At 41.3% G+C, this 14966-nt stretch overlaps 1 protein-coding gene across 2 annotated transcripts; it reads left to right on the top strand.

Moving 5' to 3' along the window:
- The first annotated feature begins 1236 nt into the window (after positions 1 to 1236).
- Positions 1237 to 4067, top strand: LOC147459326 (uncharacterized). Of its 2 annotated transcripts, XM_086510613.1 has the most exons (5): positions 1237 to 1380; positions 1915 to 2233; positions 2639 to 2873; positions 3242 to 3300; positions 3401 to 3611. In XM_086510613.1, exons 1-5 carry the CDS (start codon positions 1292 to 1294, stop codon positions 3464 to 3466), a joined length of 768 nt encoding a protein of 255 aa, XP_086366739.1. In that variant the 5' UTR covers positions 1237 to 1291; the 3' UTR covers positions 3467 to 3611. The 2 variants fall into 2 exon arrangements, with proteins under 2 accessions (XP_086366739.1, XP_086366738.1); XM_086510612.1 differs by having other exon boundaries at positions 3242 to 4067.
- The last annotated feature ends 10899 nt before the right edge of the window (positions 4068 to 14966 follow it).

Raw genomic sequence — 14966 nt, 5'->3', positions numbered from 1 at the left:
GTATACATACATTCATACATACATACAAGGATAGAAGCAAGTAAGAGAAAAGATTTATTAATTATTACATTGACTTCTCTTAGCTTTCATCTCTTCACACCATGCTAACTTATCTAATCTCTATAATAAAGCTTGGTAGCATTGCTAGATCAAGGTAGACCAAAAGGAGGAATCTTTCTGGCTCTCTCTCTCTCTCTCTCTCTCTCTCTCTCTATATATATATATATATATATATATATATACACACACACACACACACACACACACATCCGAATAGAATTAGAGCACTCCAAAGTTTGTTGAACAAGGGATAGCACCTCATGAAAAATAATTTCTATGAGAAGCTTCCAATCTTGGTATCAAAGAATGCTTTGCATCATCTATTAAGAGGTTGTGTCATGAATCATTTTTATAAATGCGATAGACTATACGTGTAGGAAGAGAGTATTGACATTGTTCCACTTGGAAGAGAAGATAGCCCTATGATAATAGAGGCATTGTTTCCTTGGCCACAGCAATGCGCGGGTCACATACTATTATTATGAATATAGATAGAGCACCTTTTGACTTTGTATTACCATACTTAAAAGTCTTTGTGTGTTTTTTTCTACCATGTCAGTACTTACCTTTCATTTTTGCATTTTAAATTAAATGTTCTTTAAGGTTTTTTGTGAAATGAAGCAGTGAATGACACGTGGAGGATCTTTCCTTCCTTGAAAAATTTAAGTTGCTTCATATATAGTATAGATAGGCAACAATGTTGATGGATGCCTATCATGTACGAAGGGTAACTTACTTCTTCAATGTGTGTCAAATGACATTTTAAGGTGTCCTTCAAATCCTATCATGCCAAGGATAACTGAGTCCCCCATTGCATTATTTTTGTGGTATACGAAAAATAACAAAACTAATAACATAATATAGTGGAAGGGAAAGCCCTCCACACCTGTCAAAATCCTGCGGCATGAAGGCTAAACTCATCAACTGAAAGAAGCCCATGTGCACACGATCAAGATGTACTATTATTTTCCCTTTTTCTTTTTCCACCAAAGCATCGAATCTTTTTTTGAAAGGCTAGGTGCTAGCTTTGAGTAAAAATAGGGTGCCTCTCGAGTCTCAACTTTGAGTAAATGAGGAGCTCATTGTTGATAGTACCTACCATCTTTACGCAACATAGGCATCTTCACTTCAACTTCCCTTTATAAAATTCCGTGCTTGCGCTCCACATGCAACTTCACGTCATCTTCTCTTGAGAATAGAGCACACTACCAACTACTAGCTCTCACTCACAATGCCTAGTTGCACCATTAACCCCATTAAAATTAATGTTGTTAATAGAGGCACAGCTATCGCTTGCAATGACTATAGAGAGCCAGAGGAGTAAGTCCTTCTCTTTCAAGTTTCATTTCGCGGGACTTATTTTGTGTTGCCTAGGGTTAGATAACTTAAAGAGTGTCCGTGTGAGATCCATAAGAAGTTTTTTAACACATTCGCACTATATATAATTGCCATTTTGTTGAGTGCAACAATATCATGAGTTTGCATGACTCTTTTTCAAATAAGCTTAACTTTCCAATTACAAAAAAACCATAAGCACACTCGAACAGCCCTTTCTCCTCTTTTTTATAATCAATACAAATATCTGCACTTTTGCCAAAAAAAAAAAAAAAAAACCATCATGAGCTTGTGTAGGTGAGGTGGAGGTGAGGTGGAGGATATGTAGCTAAGTGAAGTGAGGCTATGTATGTGGAGCCTCATATGTAGAAGCTCACGATGTTGAACACTAAGGAAACATAAGAGAAAGAGGGGCTCTTTCCTCAAAGGAAAAATGCCCAGAACTTCTTGTGGCTAGTAGAGAGAAAGTCATATGTGTGCAAAGTTAAGTGAGAATTATAGTTGGTTCTTTACATGCAGCTGCAAGCGGCAGATGAATGACGAGCCACGTCCTCGGCGGGCATTGGTACGGCTATTGGTGGTGTTGGCAGTAGCGGCGATGACGGTGTGGGCGGTCGTATATATCGCTAATAGTAACAAGAAGGGTAGTGTGCAAGTGAAGAAAGTGAAGGGAGAGCCGCTCAAGGTCGCCAAGGACAACTTCCCTCCGCTGCCCCCAGGCTCCATCATCAAAGCTGGCCCGCAGCTCACTCCAAACCTCACCTGCCCATGCGATACCATTCCCGCTACCTACAGTTGGTGCAAATTCATCAACTTCTCCCTCATCGTCTGTAATAAGGTACCTGCAAGGGCCCCATGTGTGTGAGAGAGAGAGAGAGAGGGAGAGATGTGTGTGTGTGTGTGTGTGTGTGAGAGAGAGAGAGAGAGAGAGAGAGAGAAGAAGAATTAGAAATTTTCTCATGCAGGAAAACGGAGCCTTTTACAATGTTTTTCATACAATGCACAACATCATGAGCTTCTGCTTGAGAGTCACTGCATACCTAGCTACGTACGATTGGGGGCAGGGACCAATCGTACCTAGCTAGGTATGCAGTGCCTCCCTCACGAAGCTCATGATGTTGAGGTAAGTCACAATGTGGGAATTATTGTGAGAACTTGTCCAAAACTTCTTGTGTGTGTGTGTGTGTGTGTGTGTGAGAGAGAGAGAGAGAGAAAAGAAGAAGAAGAATGTATAATATTGTAGGAAACAAATTACAAACCAGAAGTGACCTGGATCTCTTCAACCACGGATTCTTGCACTCGCCTCCAAAACCTAGACCCCCTCTGTCAATATTTTAACAAAACTCTTCAAACCGCTTGCATCAATGCAGTTAACACCGCTCTCGACTTCATTCTATCCTCTCAAACGCCTCACATTCAAACACCTGTCTTATCTACATCCCTTGATGTACATGACCGTGTTGCTCTGCAAATGCAAGGTATACCAATTTGTTTTCTCCGATCTCCAAAACTAATACAACAAGTTTTTCACAAATTCCTACTTTACCACGGATTATGACAACATCATGAGCTTTTGCAACAAGCAAGGTGAGTGCCTAGCGACATAGGTGGCATTGGGGCCAAGGGACTACAAGTGATCATGGGGTCAACAGTACCTTGCCTCAACCATGCGATGAGGTGCACTTCCCTTGCAAAAGCTCATGATGTTGTCGCAATCTAGAAGTCGGGAATATTGAGAATATGTCTAAAACTTCTTGTGAATTGTCTCTGTACTGTATGTGTGTGTGTGTGTGTGTGTCTCCCCTTGGTTCTTAACAAATTGACATAGTTTTCTTATGTTGTCCAGCAAATATCCACACCCACAATCAAACGATGCAATATAATTCAAACAAAACTAGTCAAGATGTGAGTGTAGTATTCAGTCCAGCAACCTCATATGACGATGCAATGCTTGGCTTGTTACTGCTACAATCGATGGTGTTACAAGTGTTTGATTGCAAAACAGATAGCACACCACAAGAATTTTGGGATAGAGGCATCACATATGGGTGGAATCTGTACCCAGAAATAGGAAAACGCATGGGTGAAACCAAGTTTGTATTTGGGATGTCAGTGGATTACGATGCATACTCAATCCAATGTAAACCCTCCTATTGTTACATTTTACAAGAGGAAGACTTGACCACAAGATTCATGGATGCTTTTGCACAAGTTGGCGGCTCCTTCAATTTAATCTTACTCGGTATTCAATTCATTCTCTGGCCCCTTGTAGCCATGATCTTTTGTTTCCCACATGCACCCAGCCTTGATCCCACCAAATTAGTTGCACCTACAATTGAAAGTTTGTAATTGTCAAGGGGAGTCGGCCTAGTGGTAAAGGTGAGGGGCTCTATGCGCACCCACTATGGTTCAACCTTTGAGACATGTGGGTGTGAGTGAGTGGGCGCAATCCTGTTAAACTAGTCAAAGCCAAGCTTAGAATGGCTTTAGAAAGAGTTTGTAATTGAGCTTTTCTTATAACCATACACACCATCTTCATCTCTCCATTCCTTTCCTCACAATTTGTTTGTAGCTTCTTTCCCTCTTCAAATCCCACCCATTTGTTCCCGTTACCACAACTCAATTCTCATGCATTATAATGCATTTTTTTCATAATGGCATGTATCTTCTTCTATGTAGCAATAAGAACTGTTTCTTCTCTTAATTTTTCAAGTACTTTATGAATGAGTGAAATTTCATTTCTTTAGAAAATAAAGTGACTAATAATAATCTCATCGTAAGGGTCATCACAACCTACTTTCTTCTCTTTGTCTTTGTGAATGAGCGAAAATTTATTTCTCTAGAAAATAAAAGTGCTAAAATTCTACTCCTATGACACTCTAAGTCAATGTACTTATCTCATCATAAGGGCCATCACAACCTACTCACATTTTAAGTCACTCTAATTATCTCATCTCTAAAATTCTAGTCCTATGACATTCAAAGTCACTCGCACTCTAAATCACTCTAATCATCTCAGCATAAAAGTTTTAAAATTCAGAAGTCACTCATATTATCTTATTATAAAAATTATCACAACCAACTTTCTTCTCTTTGTCAAGGGCTTTCTGACTGAGTAAAATTTTATTTCTAAAAGTTCTAAAATTGTAGTCTTATGACATTCTAAGTAATCACTCTAATTATCTCATCATAAGGGTCATCAAAACCTACTCACATTCTAAGTCACTCTAATAATCTTGCTATAAAAGTCTAAAATTCGGGGGCAAGCTGCACAAATGGGAGTATGTGCTCCTTCCCTTCTCAAGCAGAGTGAAAGTGATTAACTCATTCATGCTCCCGTACATAGCATTCAATGGTCCGTTGCTTAAGCTGGTCAAATGCAATTGAAATTATTTTCTTAAACCGGTTAAAAGATTCTTGTGGAAGAACAACACTAAAGACTCCAAGCTGTGGCAGTGGGCTAGCTGGGAAATGGTTGCGAGACCAACCGAGCAAGGTGGCCTCGGGATTTTGAACCACGCAAAGGTACATTGCGCTAAATTTGTTGGCTACTCTCGCGAAGCAAGACTAGTCTTGGGCTATTATGGCTAAGGACATGTTGGATAATGCCAGGCTTTCCTCTCAAGGTGGTCATTGGTGGAAAGGGCTCAAGATGCATGTCAAATTGCTTGCCCTCCGGCGGGCTAACCTCAAGCTTGGAGGTATGATGGGGGAGCTTGCTAGGAAATGCATGAGAGCAACGGAGTCATTGGAGTGGGGGGAGCTAGCAAGGTATTTTCACAACTCCATAACTCATTGGTCTCCCTAGCTCTCTAAGACGGGGTGTATCCTTGTTAGCCGGTTCTGGAAGAAAGTAGCTAGAAAAATGAACAACAAAGGTGTCTGACATCTAGGTCACCTGTGGGATTATGGTAGCAACCGGTGGAAGAGTACATACCAATAGTACATACCAAATGGATCTCTAGTATCACCTTAATGGGACTGATAGACTTTTGACAAGCAAAGTGTTGGAAAGGCTTGGTAGTTGGGTTTTTCCTCTCTATGAGTCTGAATTTGAGTGGAAAGCATGGCGGTGGCCGAAGGACACACACTTCTCTAAGCCTTCTACCAAAGAAGTATACCACACACTTATGGCCTCAATGGATTGGCTTTCTCCCTTTAAGCAAACAATGGGCATGAATTGGTCAGAATCAAGATGGGTGGTAGTCACCAAGAACATTTGGTACCTACAATTGCCGCATAACATGAAGGTCTTTCTATGGAAGGTTCTATGGATAATGGGGAGTCCTTCCGACTGGGGTGAAGATACTTTCCAGGGGGTTAAGCCTAGATAGATGCTCTCAATGTAGAGAAGCTAGCGAAGACCTTTCTCACTTGTTGAAATCATGCCTGGCGTTCAGCGGTCTAGCGAGCGAAATCTCCAAAAGGGTGCAAAGGACTTGGTTGATAGGGTTCTTCAAACATGATCTTTTTTTGGGAGAAAAGGTACTTAAGATCCAAAATATGCTTATGGCTACACAAATTATTAGATTCTGCTACTTCAATTAGCTCTGGAGGGCTAGGAGTTGTCGGGTATTCGAGAGCACCATTGAAACAACAAGGTTCACAGAGATAATACAAGAAAGTAGGGAGGCAATTTTAGACTATGGGAAAAGGAAGGACTTAGAGGATTGGAACAAAATATCTAGCTAGCATTGTAGTAACTTGTGTTCTAGGATAAGGAAGAAGTCTTACCACGGTGGCCCCCTCTCAGCCAATGTAAAGATCATTATTTGGAGAAGCCACGGCTCAGCAAGAGCATGGCAAGATTATATAATTTCTTGGGGTGGTTAATATAATTCACTCACCATTGTGAGTTTTGAAAAAAAAATCTAAAATTCGAGTTACATTCTAAGTCACTAATTAATTCATCATGAGGGTCATCACAACCTACTCACATTTATGATCCTCACGTTATTAGTAGCTTACTAGTTGATGATAAATAAATTAACTTGAATCACTAGTGGATAAAAAATAATCAATCAACATATTGATTGATTAGTCACAATAACGCCATCAATGATCAAAATAGAAGATCTTCACCATAAGTACACAGAGTGCTATCAAAAATTTGTAATCCTTTATCTCTTCTTTATATATATTAAAATGGCAAAGTCAAGCATCCAACATGTCATGATTTGATACAAGTGCTATGTGTCATAATTCTCTTGTCTAACTCTATCTATATTAAAGTGACAAACTCAAGCATTCAACATGTCATGACTTGATCAAAGTCGCATATGTTATTCAATTTGTTTGAAGCAGGTTTGTCTGCTCATAATACTATGAAATGCCTTAAATGATGCAACTTTTTATACCCTTCTTGCCCAAGTTACAAAATTCATCCACAAAAGCCTCCATGACTTCAAGTAGGCATAGCATCTCTCTCTCTCTCTCTCTCTCTCTCTCTCTCTCTCTCTCTCTCTCTCTCTCTCTATATATATAATATATATATATATATATATATATATATATATATATATATATATATATATATATATATATATATATATATATATATATATATATATATATATATATATAACTCAAGAATCCAACATGTCATTATATTTGATGCAAGTGCCATGTGCCATGATTTTATAAAAGCTCAACATGTCATGATGTCCCCATCGTCCATCCATGTGTGTGTCACTGTATAATTCATTTGTCTTTGCTATAATGTGAATCCTTAATGTGAATGAATTTAAGGTAATTGTTTACAGGTTTTCAAGGTAACTCCTCTCTCTTACTCTCTCAATACACTCTGCTTGCTATGAAGCAGGTAAGTTGTCTCCTCGTAATACTATGAAATGCCTTAAATGATGCAACCTTTTATCCCCTTCTTGCCCAAGTTACAAAATTCATCCACAAAAACCTCCATGACTTCAAGTAGGCATAGCATCTCTCTCTCTCTCTCTCTCTCTCTCTCTCTCTCTCTCTCTCTCTCTCTATATATATATATATATAATATATATATATATATATATATATATATATATATATATATGTATGTATGTATATATATGTATGTATGTATATATATTAAAATGACAAACTCAAGAATCCAACATCTCATTATTTGATGCAAGTGCCACTCTATAATTAATTTGTCTTTGCTACAATGTGAATCCTTAATGTGAATGAATTTAAGGTAATTGTTTACAGGTTTTTAAGGTCCAAACCCTTAGCATGAAATGGTCTAGCATCTCAAACCAATAGACTGCCAAACCCGGTCCATCTGCCCAACCTCCCTTTTATAGGCTTCCAGCCTGCTTGAACCCGTTCCCACTGGTAGCCGGCCCCTGGCCGAGTCCGTGACCCCATTGGTTTGGCCCTTGGCCTGACATTACTCCCCCCTTGGAGAAGCGTTTTCGTTCTCGAAAACAAAAGTGGGTAATTTCTTCTTAAGAACACTAATGTTTTCCCAAGTGGCACCTTCCTCAGGTCGATCTTTCCACTTGACTAAAGCTTGACTATGTACATGCTGACGAGTACGTAGTTCATGAAAAACTAAAATGCGTTCAGGTTCATGCGGTTGAATGGGAGGTTCAATGAAATCAACCAATATCTGCTGGACGATAACATTGTCGTCCCCATGCAAGCGTTTACGTAAACGACTTACATGAAATACCGGATGGACTCGAGAGTGCGCAGGTAACTCAAGTTTGTAGGCCCTATCACCAACTCGCTTGAGTATCTTGAATGGCCCACAATAACATGGAGATAAGTTGGGTGTAGGCCCAGTCTTCAGACTTTCTAAATGCTCTGGCACACGCAAAAATACCTCGTCCCCTTCAGTGAAGGTAACTTGCCGACGTTTCTCATCAGCATACTTCTTATACCGATCCTGTGCTTGTCGAACATTTTGACAAGCAAGTCTCAGCATTTCCATATTATCTTGAAGAAACTCCTTGACCTGTTGGAGCTTCTCAGTTGCCAACCCCACCGTCATTGGTGATCTAGGTTGAAAACCATACATAAGCATGGATGGACTAAAACCAGTTGTAACATGCTTAGCACTATTATATGCAAACTCAAGAATAGGAAGATAATCTTCCCAATCTGATTGCTTCTTGCTAACGTATGCTCGTAGCATATCCTCTAGCACTTGGTTGACTCGTTCCGTCTGACCATCTGTTTCAGGGTGATCAGCCGTACTTAAATTAAGTTGTGTACCCAATCGTTTAAAAACAGCCCTCCAAAAATGATTGTTAAACTTGGGATCACGATCACTCACAATGTTACTTGGCAATCCATACAACCTGTAAAGATTGTCCACAAATAACTTAGCTAATTCTGGAGTCTTAATGGTTGACTTGGTTGGAATAAACCGACAAAGTTTAGTCAACCGTTCTACGACCACCCATACCGAGTCATGTCCTCGAATAGTGACTGGTAAACCCACAATAAAATCCATGGAGATACTTTCCCATTTACCATTGGGAATCTCTAAAGTATGTAAGAGTCCTCCTACTTTCAGGCGCTCTGCTTTATTAACTTGACATTTTTGGCAATGCAAGACATAGTCTTGAACATACCCATGCAAACCTGGCCAGTAAAACTGTTGTCTTACGAGTGCATAAGTTTTCTTAATTCCCAGGTGCCCTGCACTTAGACTATCGTGACATTCATAAAGAATTTTGCGCCAAATGTCCGCGTCCGTCGGTACACACACTCTCCCCTTATGGAGTAGGTACCCATCATCTATGGAAAAATTCTTCCATCTCTGCAGTTCATCACTCGAAAGAGGAGAACTGGGTGTGGAGGAAACAAAACCACTACCAACATTGGAGTGAGAAGGATCCCTCTTTCTAACATAGCTCCACACCTTGGAGTATGCAGTATCATGCTCGCACTTACCTTTGAGAGATTCCAAAAACTCACTCCGCAATTCCGTGAAAAGGAGAGAGTTGATCTATGGCATTCGGCTGAGAGCATCAGCCACTACATTGTACCGCCCTTTGCGATATCGTAGCTTGGCATCATACTACTGAAGAATCTCATTCCACCTAGCCTTGCGACCCTTCAAATCACTTTGTTGTGTAAACCACTTGATGCTTTCATGGTCAAACACAATCTCGAACTGTGCACCATACAAATAATGTCGCCATGTCTTTAAAGCAGACACTATTGCATAGAGCTCTCGTTCGTAAGCAGAGTAATTCTGATGTGCTGAATCCAGATTCTTGCTTTCAAATGCAATTGGCCTTCCCTCGTGCAGAAGGACTGCTCCAATCGCACGATTACAAGCATCCGTTTCCAAAACGAATGGTTTTAAGGGATCCACAATAGCCAAAACATGAGCTGTGGCTAATGTGTCCTTAACTTTGTCAAAACTTTGCTGTTGTTCTAATGCCCACTGAAAGGTCTTTCCCTTGGCTTTCAGCTGATATGTCATGGGAACAGCAATATGGGCATAGTTTTTAACGAATCGACGATAAAAACCTGCAAAGCCTAAAAGAATTTGGAGCTCTTCCAAATTTTTGGGAGAGGGCCACCTCTGAATGGCATCCACCTTGGATTGATCCATGTGAAACCCTGCAGCCGAAATAACAAGCCCCAAGTAGTGAATTTCCTCTTTGAGGAAATCACACTTGGCATATAACTGATTTTGGCGTAACAAATGAAACACTTGTTTCAAATGTGCTAAGTGCTCTTCCTCAGAGGCACTATATACAAGAATGTCATCGAGGAAAACGATAACAAACTTTTCCAAGTATGGTCTCAAGACACTATCCATGAGTGTCATGAACGTAGCTGGAGCATTGGTTAACCCAAAGGGCATCACCAAAAACTCATAATGTCCAAACCTTGTTCGGAACGCTGTTTTTGGGTATATCCGCAAGCCTGATGCGTACTTGATGATACCCAGATCTTAAATCAATCCTTGAAAATATACGAGCGTGGGTGAGCTTATCAAACAGCTCATCCACTCGTGGCAATGGGTACTTGTTCTTAACAGTAACCGTATTTAATCCACTGTAATCTACGCAAATGCGCATACTACCGTCCTTTTTCTTCACCAAGAGAATGGGAGAGGCCCATGGTGAAGAACTTGGTTGAATAAACCCTCTACTGAGATAGTCAGCAAGCTGACGTTCCACCTCAGCAGCCTCACAATGACTCATTCTGTAAGGCGGTTTACTCACTGGCTTACTGCCTGCAACCACGTCTATGCCATGTTGCACAGAACGTGTCGACGGTAGCCCTGGTGGTAAATCATCTGGGAACACATCCTTGAATTCCCTTCAAAGTTCCTTTAATTCATTAGCAACATTTGCTTGTTTTGAATTAATAGGCATAGCTGGAAGAGGAGAGAGAGAATAATGTGGTGTTGAGGAAGTTTTATTCAAAACATCATCCACATTGGAAATAAAATGGCACAGTGAGTAACACAAAAAGAGTTCTTCTATTGCATCATCAGAAGAGAGCTTCATAAGCTCAGCTATACAAATAAGTGGTGAGGAAGGTACATCCTTCTCCCCCAACAGCAGCACGTGCACACCATCGGATTCGAACATTAGACTATTATGCTCATAGCTACGTCTAAGTGATGATCCTAAACTATGCAACCATTCACAACTAAGAACCACATTTGCCCTCTCCATATTCATGACTTGGAAATCCAAAGAGGTACGGTATCCTTGAATTTCCAGAGGTACATCTTTAACGTGAGTTTCCCATATCTCAGCATCATGGCCGTTAATCATTGCTACCTTGTAGCGATGGGAACTCGGGGTTTGGGGCAATTTGAGTCGTTTCACCAATTTATAATTGATGAAATTGTGCGACGCACCATCGTCTACCAAGATCCGCACCCTGTGCCCTTGGATAGAGCCATGCATACGCACCAACTCATGTGGTGAAAGTCTACTGCCACATGGAGGCCGTGATACAGCACTCATGCACCGCCTCGGTGTGTGTTACTTCCACATTAGCAAACTGGGAAGAGGATTCAAGAGGTAAAAGTTGCACCATGTGCACTGCTTTTTCCTTCCCCTTGTCTTGAGCAGCAGATTTCCCCGTGGGACAATCCTTTTTGCTATGCCCAGTTCCCAAACATTTAAAGCACAACTTTTTTGGCTTTCTCAAACTCTTCCGTTGAGAGAGGACCTCTAGACCCCTTGGGCTTTTTGGAGGTCTCTGATGCAGCAGATGCAAATTTTCTTTTATGATGCACATGTTGTGGACGTGTTGAAACACGTGTAGTGTCATGCACATGCGAACTATGCAATGCCCGATCATCGGGATCATCATGGATGTGAGCTTGCACTATTGCTTCCTCAAGTGTTTGTGGATCCTGGGTTTTAACGTGCTTCTTAAGCTCAGGATTTAACCCACGGATGAACCCACGTACCTGCTGAAAGGTGTCCATCCCTTCCAGCTTGAGGATCACATCCTGATAATGGGAAATATATTCCAATAATGTTTTATGCTGGCGCATAGAACATTTGTCCCAGGCGGTCCAATTTCTATCCTTCTCATTAGTAGGTAGAAATTTCTTCCTGAAGACAGTCTCAAAAGCTGCCCAAGTCTGTGGTAGGATGCCCTTCTCCTTGAGAGACATCCACCATTTGTAGGCCTTGCCGTCCAAAGTCAGACTTGTCTACAGCGCCTTGGCTGCATCCGGGGTACGTCTAAGGTCATGAATACCATCCCACTTACTGAGAAAAATATTCACGGTGTCCTTGTTTCGCTCACGCTCTTCTCCCCGAAAAATTGGTGGCTTTGTATTTTTCAACAAATCGTCCACCTCTTTTTGGGTCAGAGAGTGCAGCGGTCCCGGAGGAGGGCCTTGCCCGGCACCTGGCCCTTGGCCTGGTGTGGAGCCATGCTCCTGATTTTTCTTACCAGCAAGGCCCGTGGCCTGCTGCCGCATATGCAACTTAATCAAATCGGATAATGCTGTGACATTCTGATTTAATTGTGCAAAATTCGTTTCAAGCACAGCCATGCGTGTTTGCAATGCACGGAAATCTTGCATGTCCAGCAACTCATACGCATCGTCTGTCGCCGTTGTGGTACGATTACCCTCCGTGAGAGGAACCGTCCACATGGCATCGGTAGACGAAACGGGTGCGGACTGCTCGAAATCGAATGCATGATGCATATCTATGTCCAAATCCGTGATGTGGACGTACTGTGCGAGAAAAGAAAGGAGAATACCTGAATTCCAACGAGCTCGTAGCCGTATGCGATAAGGAACCTTATAATTACGCCTTTGAGAAGAAAAAACGCCAACTTCGAAAGCGAAGTTCAATCCAAGACCACTACCAACTTGACAACAACGAGCGAAACTGCAGTGGATGATTCACTCGAAAGCACGGAGCAAATTCGAGTTGCCAATAGTCCGGTTTGCATCGTATGCAATCACCAAAACGATGAAAAAATAAGCCAATCGGTGGCTTGTGGAAGCTTCAAAAAACTGTGTTCAGCAAGTTCGAACTTCAGGATTTGTAGTAATCAACCGAAATGATGATTGATGGGATCCCCTATCCGAAAAAGAGAGCTGTAGCTGCACGTTGATGTAATTCCGCAGGGCACGGCCCCTGTTGAAGACCCACGAGGGGTGGCCGGGTGTGAACTCTGGTGTGAACTCTTAAGGGTTTTTTTTTTATAAAAAAAAACTTGACGAAACTCTGCTCTGAGACAGCACGGCCGCCTGCATGCTCTTTGTGATGGAGCTAACTCGTGATGGCGAGCTCGTTTGAAGCCGGGCAAGAGACGACAGTTGTCGGTCTTCCCCTTGCGCTCCCATTGAGCCCGAGTTCGACGATTTTGGAGCAGGTCGACAGACGCTCTATTCCCCCACCAGGGGTTGCTGCACACGCCGTTTTCGGCTTCTCCTTCCTCCTCACTTTGAGGTTGCATGCAACATGCATCCAAAAGCAGAATGTGCCCTCAATTCTAAGTTTTAGCTATGATACCAATCTCAAACCAATAGACTGCTAGACCCAGTCCATCCGCCCAACCTCCCTTTTATAGGCTTCCAGCCTGCTTGAACCCGTTCCCACTAGAGCAGCCGATCCCTGGTCGAGTCCGTGACCCCATTGATTTGGCCCTTGTGTGTGTACCGACAGACGCGGACATTTGGCGCCAAATTCTTTATGAATGTAAAGATAGTCCAAGTGCAAGGCACCCGGGAATTAAGAAAACTTATGCACTCGTAAGACGACAGTTTTACTGGCCAAGTTTGCATGGGTATGTTCAAGACTAAGTACAGACTTGTTGTGATTACAAGTGCTGTGAAACCACATTAATGGAGGGTTGTTTCTACATATCGCAAAGTCTGCTACGTTCATGAGATTGTCTCATGGTTGGTACCTAGGTGTGACCGGGTTGTCACATTCTATTATGGTCCAACTTTTGTTGCAAAGTATGCTACGTCCATGAGCAAACCAATAGACTGCCAGACCCGGTCCATCCACCCAACCTCCCTTTTATAGGCTTCCAGCTTGCTTGAACCCGTTCTCACTTGACAGCCAGGCCCTGGCCGAATTCGTGACCCCATTGGTTTGGCCCTTGGCCTGACATAGCAAGAGAGACATAATTTGGATAAAATGCATTGTTGAAGCTAAAACAGAGAATGCACATTCAATTTTTTTGTATGAAAGTAAGTTTTGAGGTCAAGGCAAGGAAATTCAAAAGTGCCTTGTATTCAAAATTTTGACAATTCTGGCTCCACGAGTGGATTTAGTAAATTGGGTAAGGTGAAATATCAGCAAAATGGATCAGTAGACCCTTGATAAGCATGGGTGTAGTTTTATCATGCCCATCAAATTGTTTAATGGACTATAATATCTTACCATGTCTACGATATTAGTAATTTATTATATCACATTCATGCTATTTATTTATTAAGAAAAGACTTTGTTTTTTCCTTTAATGTATGTTTAAGTAATGTAGCAACAAGGTCATAGAGAAGAACGGTTGTCATAAGGTTGATTTTTTGGTTACAAGGTGTTAGCTAATTGAATTACACTAAGACTACTAAGACTAATGCAAGGTGTAAACTAATTTTAATACAATAAGACATGTCTTGAACAAAGTAAAATATCATGTCCTATTTGGAAATGAGATATCTCGTCTTTTCCACTAGGATAAAAGCATGATTGTATTCATCATCTTATTTGCCAATAGTGGTGCATTAAAAACTGCATGGATAAAACCCTTTTGGCTATGTAATATTGGTTGAGTTGGTAAAAAGAGATAAAAGAGATCTACTCAATGCATCTTGATCTCAAGATCTAGAGAGAGAGAGAGAGAGAGAGAAGGCATAGCTACGCATTGCTATCTTGCTACAGAGATTCTAAGGACTATAGTTCTATTCTCCTCCCACATGGGTGAATAGACAGGCGCACACACACACACACACCTACCTATATATGACTTTACGTGTGTGTGTGTGTGTGTGTGTGTGTGTGTGTGTGTGTGAGAGAGAGAGAGAGAGAGATCCAATTGCCATGATTTTTTTGGCTGCAGCAACATGCACGTCACATATTAGTAACTATTTAAATGTCTTCAGAAATTCT

The sequence above is a fragment of the Adiantum capillus-veneris genome, chromosome 4 (assembly GCF_014529385.1).
Source record: "Adiantum capillus-veneris isolate H3 chromosome 4, ASM1452938v2, whole genome shotgun sequence".
Lineage (NCBI taxonomy): Eukaryota > Viridiplantae > Streptophyta > Polypodiopsida > Polypodiales > Pteridaceae > Adiantum > Adiantum capillus-veneris.
The sequence above is the reverse complement of the archived record's forward strand: the minus strand, read 5'-3'. Positions and strand labels throughout refer to the sequence as shown.

Excerpts from the sequence above, each read along its gene's own strand:
- LOC147459326 (XM_086510612.1), top strand. The coding sequence starts at position 1,292 with ATGCCTAGTTGCACCATTAACCCCATTAAAATTAATGTTGTTAATAGA. Across the intron at positions 2,234-2,638 it reads CCCTCATCGTCTGTAATAAG|GAAACAAATTACAAACCAGA; the intron begins GTACCTGCAAGG and ends ATAATATTGTAG. Across the intron at positions 2,874-3,241 it reads TGTTGCTCTGCAAATGCAAG|CAAATATCCACACCCACAAT; the intron begins GTATACCAATTT and ends TATGTTGTCCAG.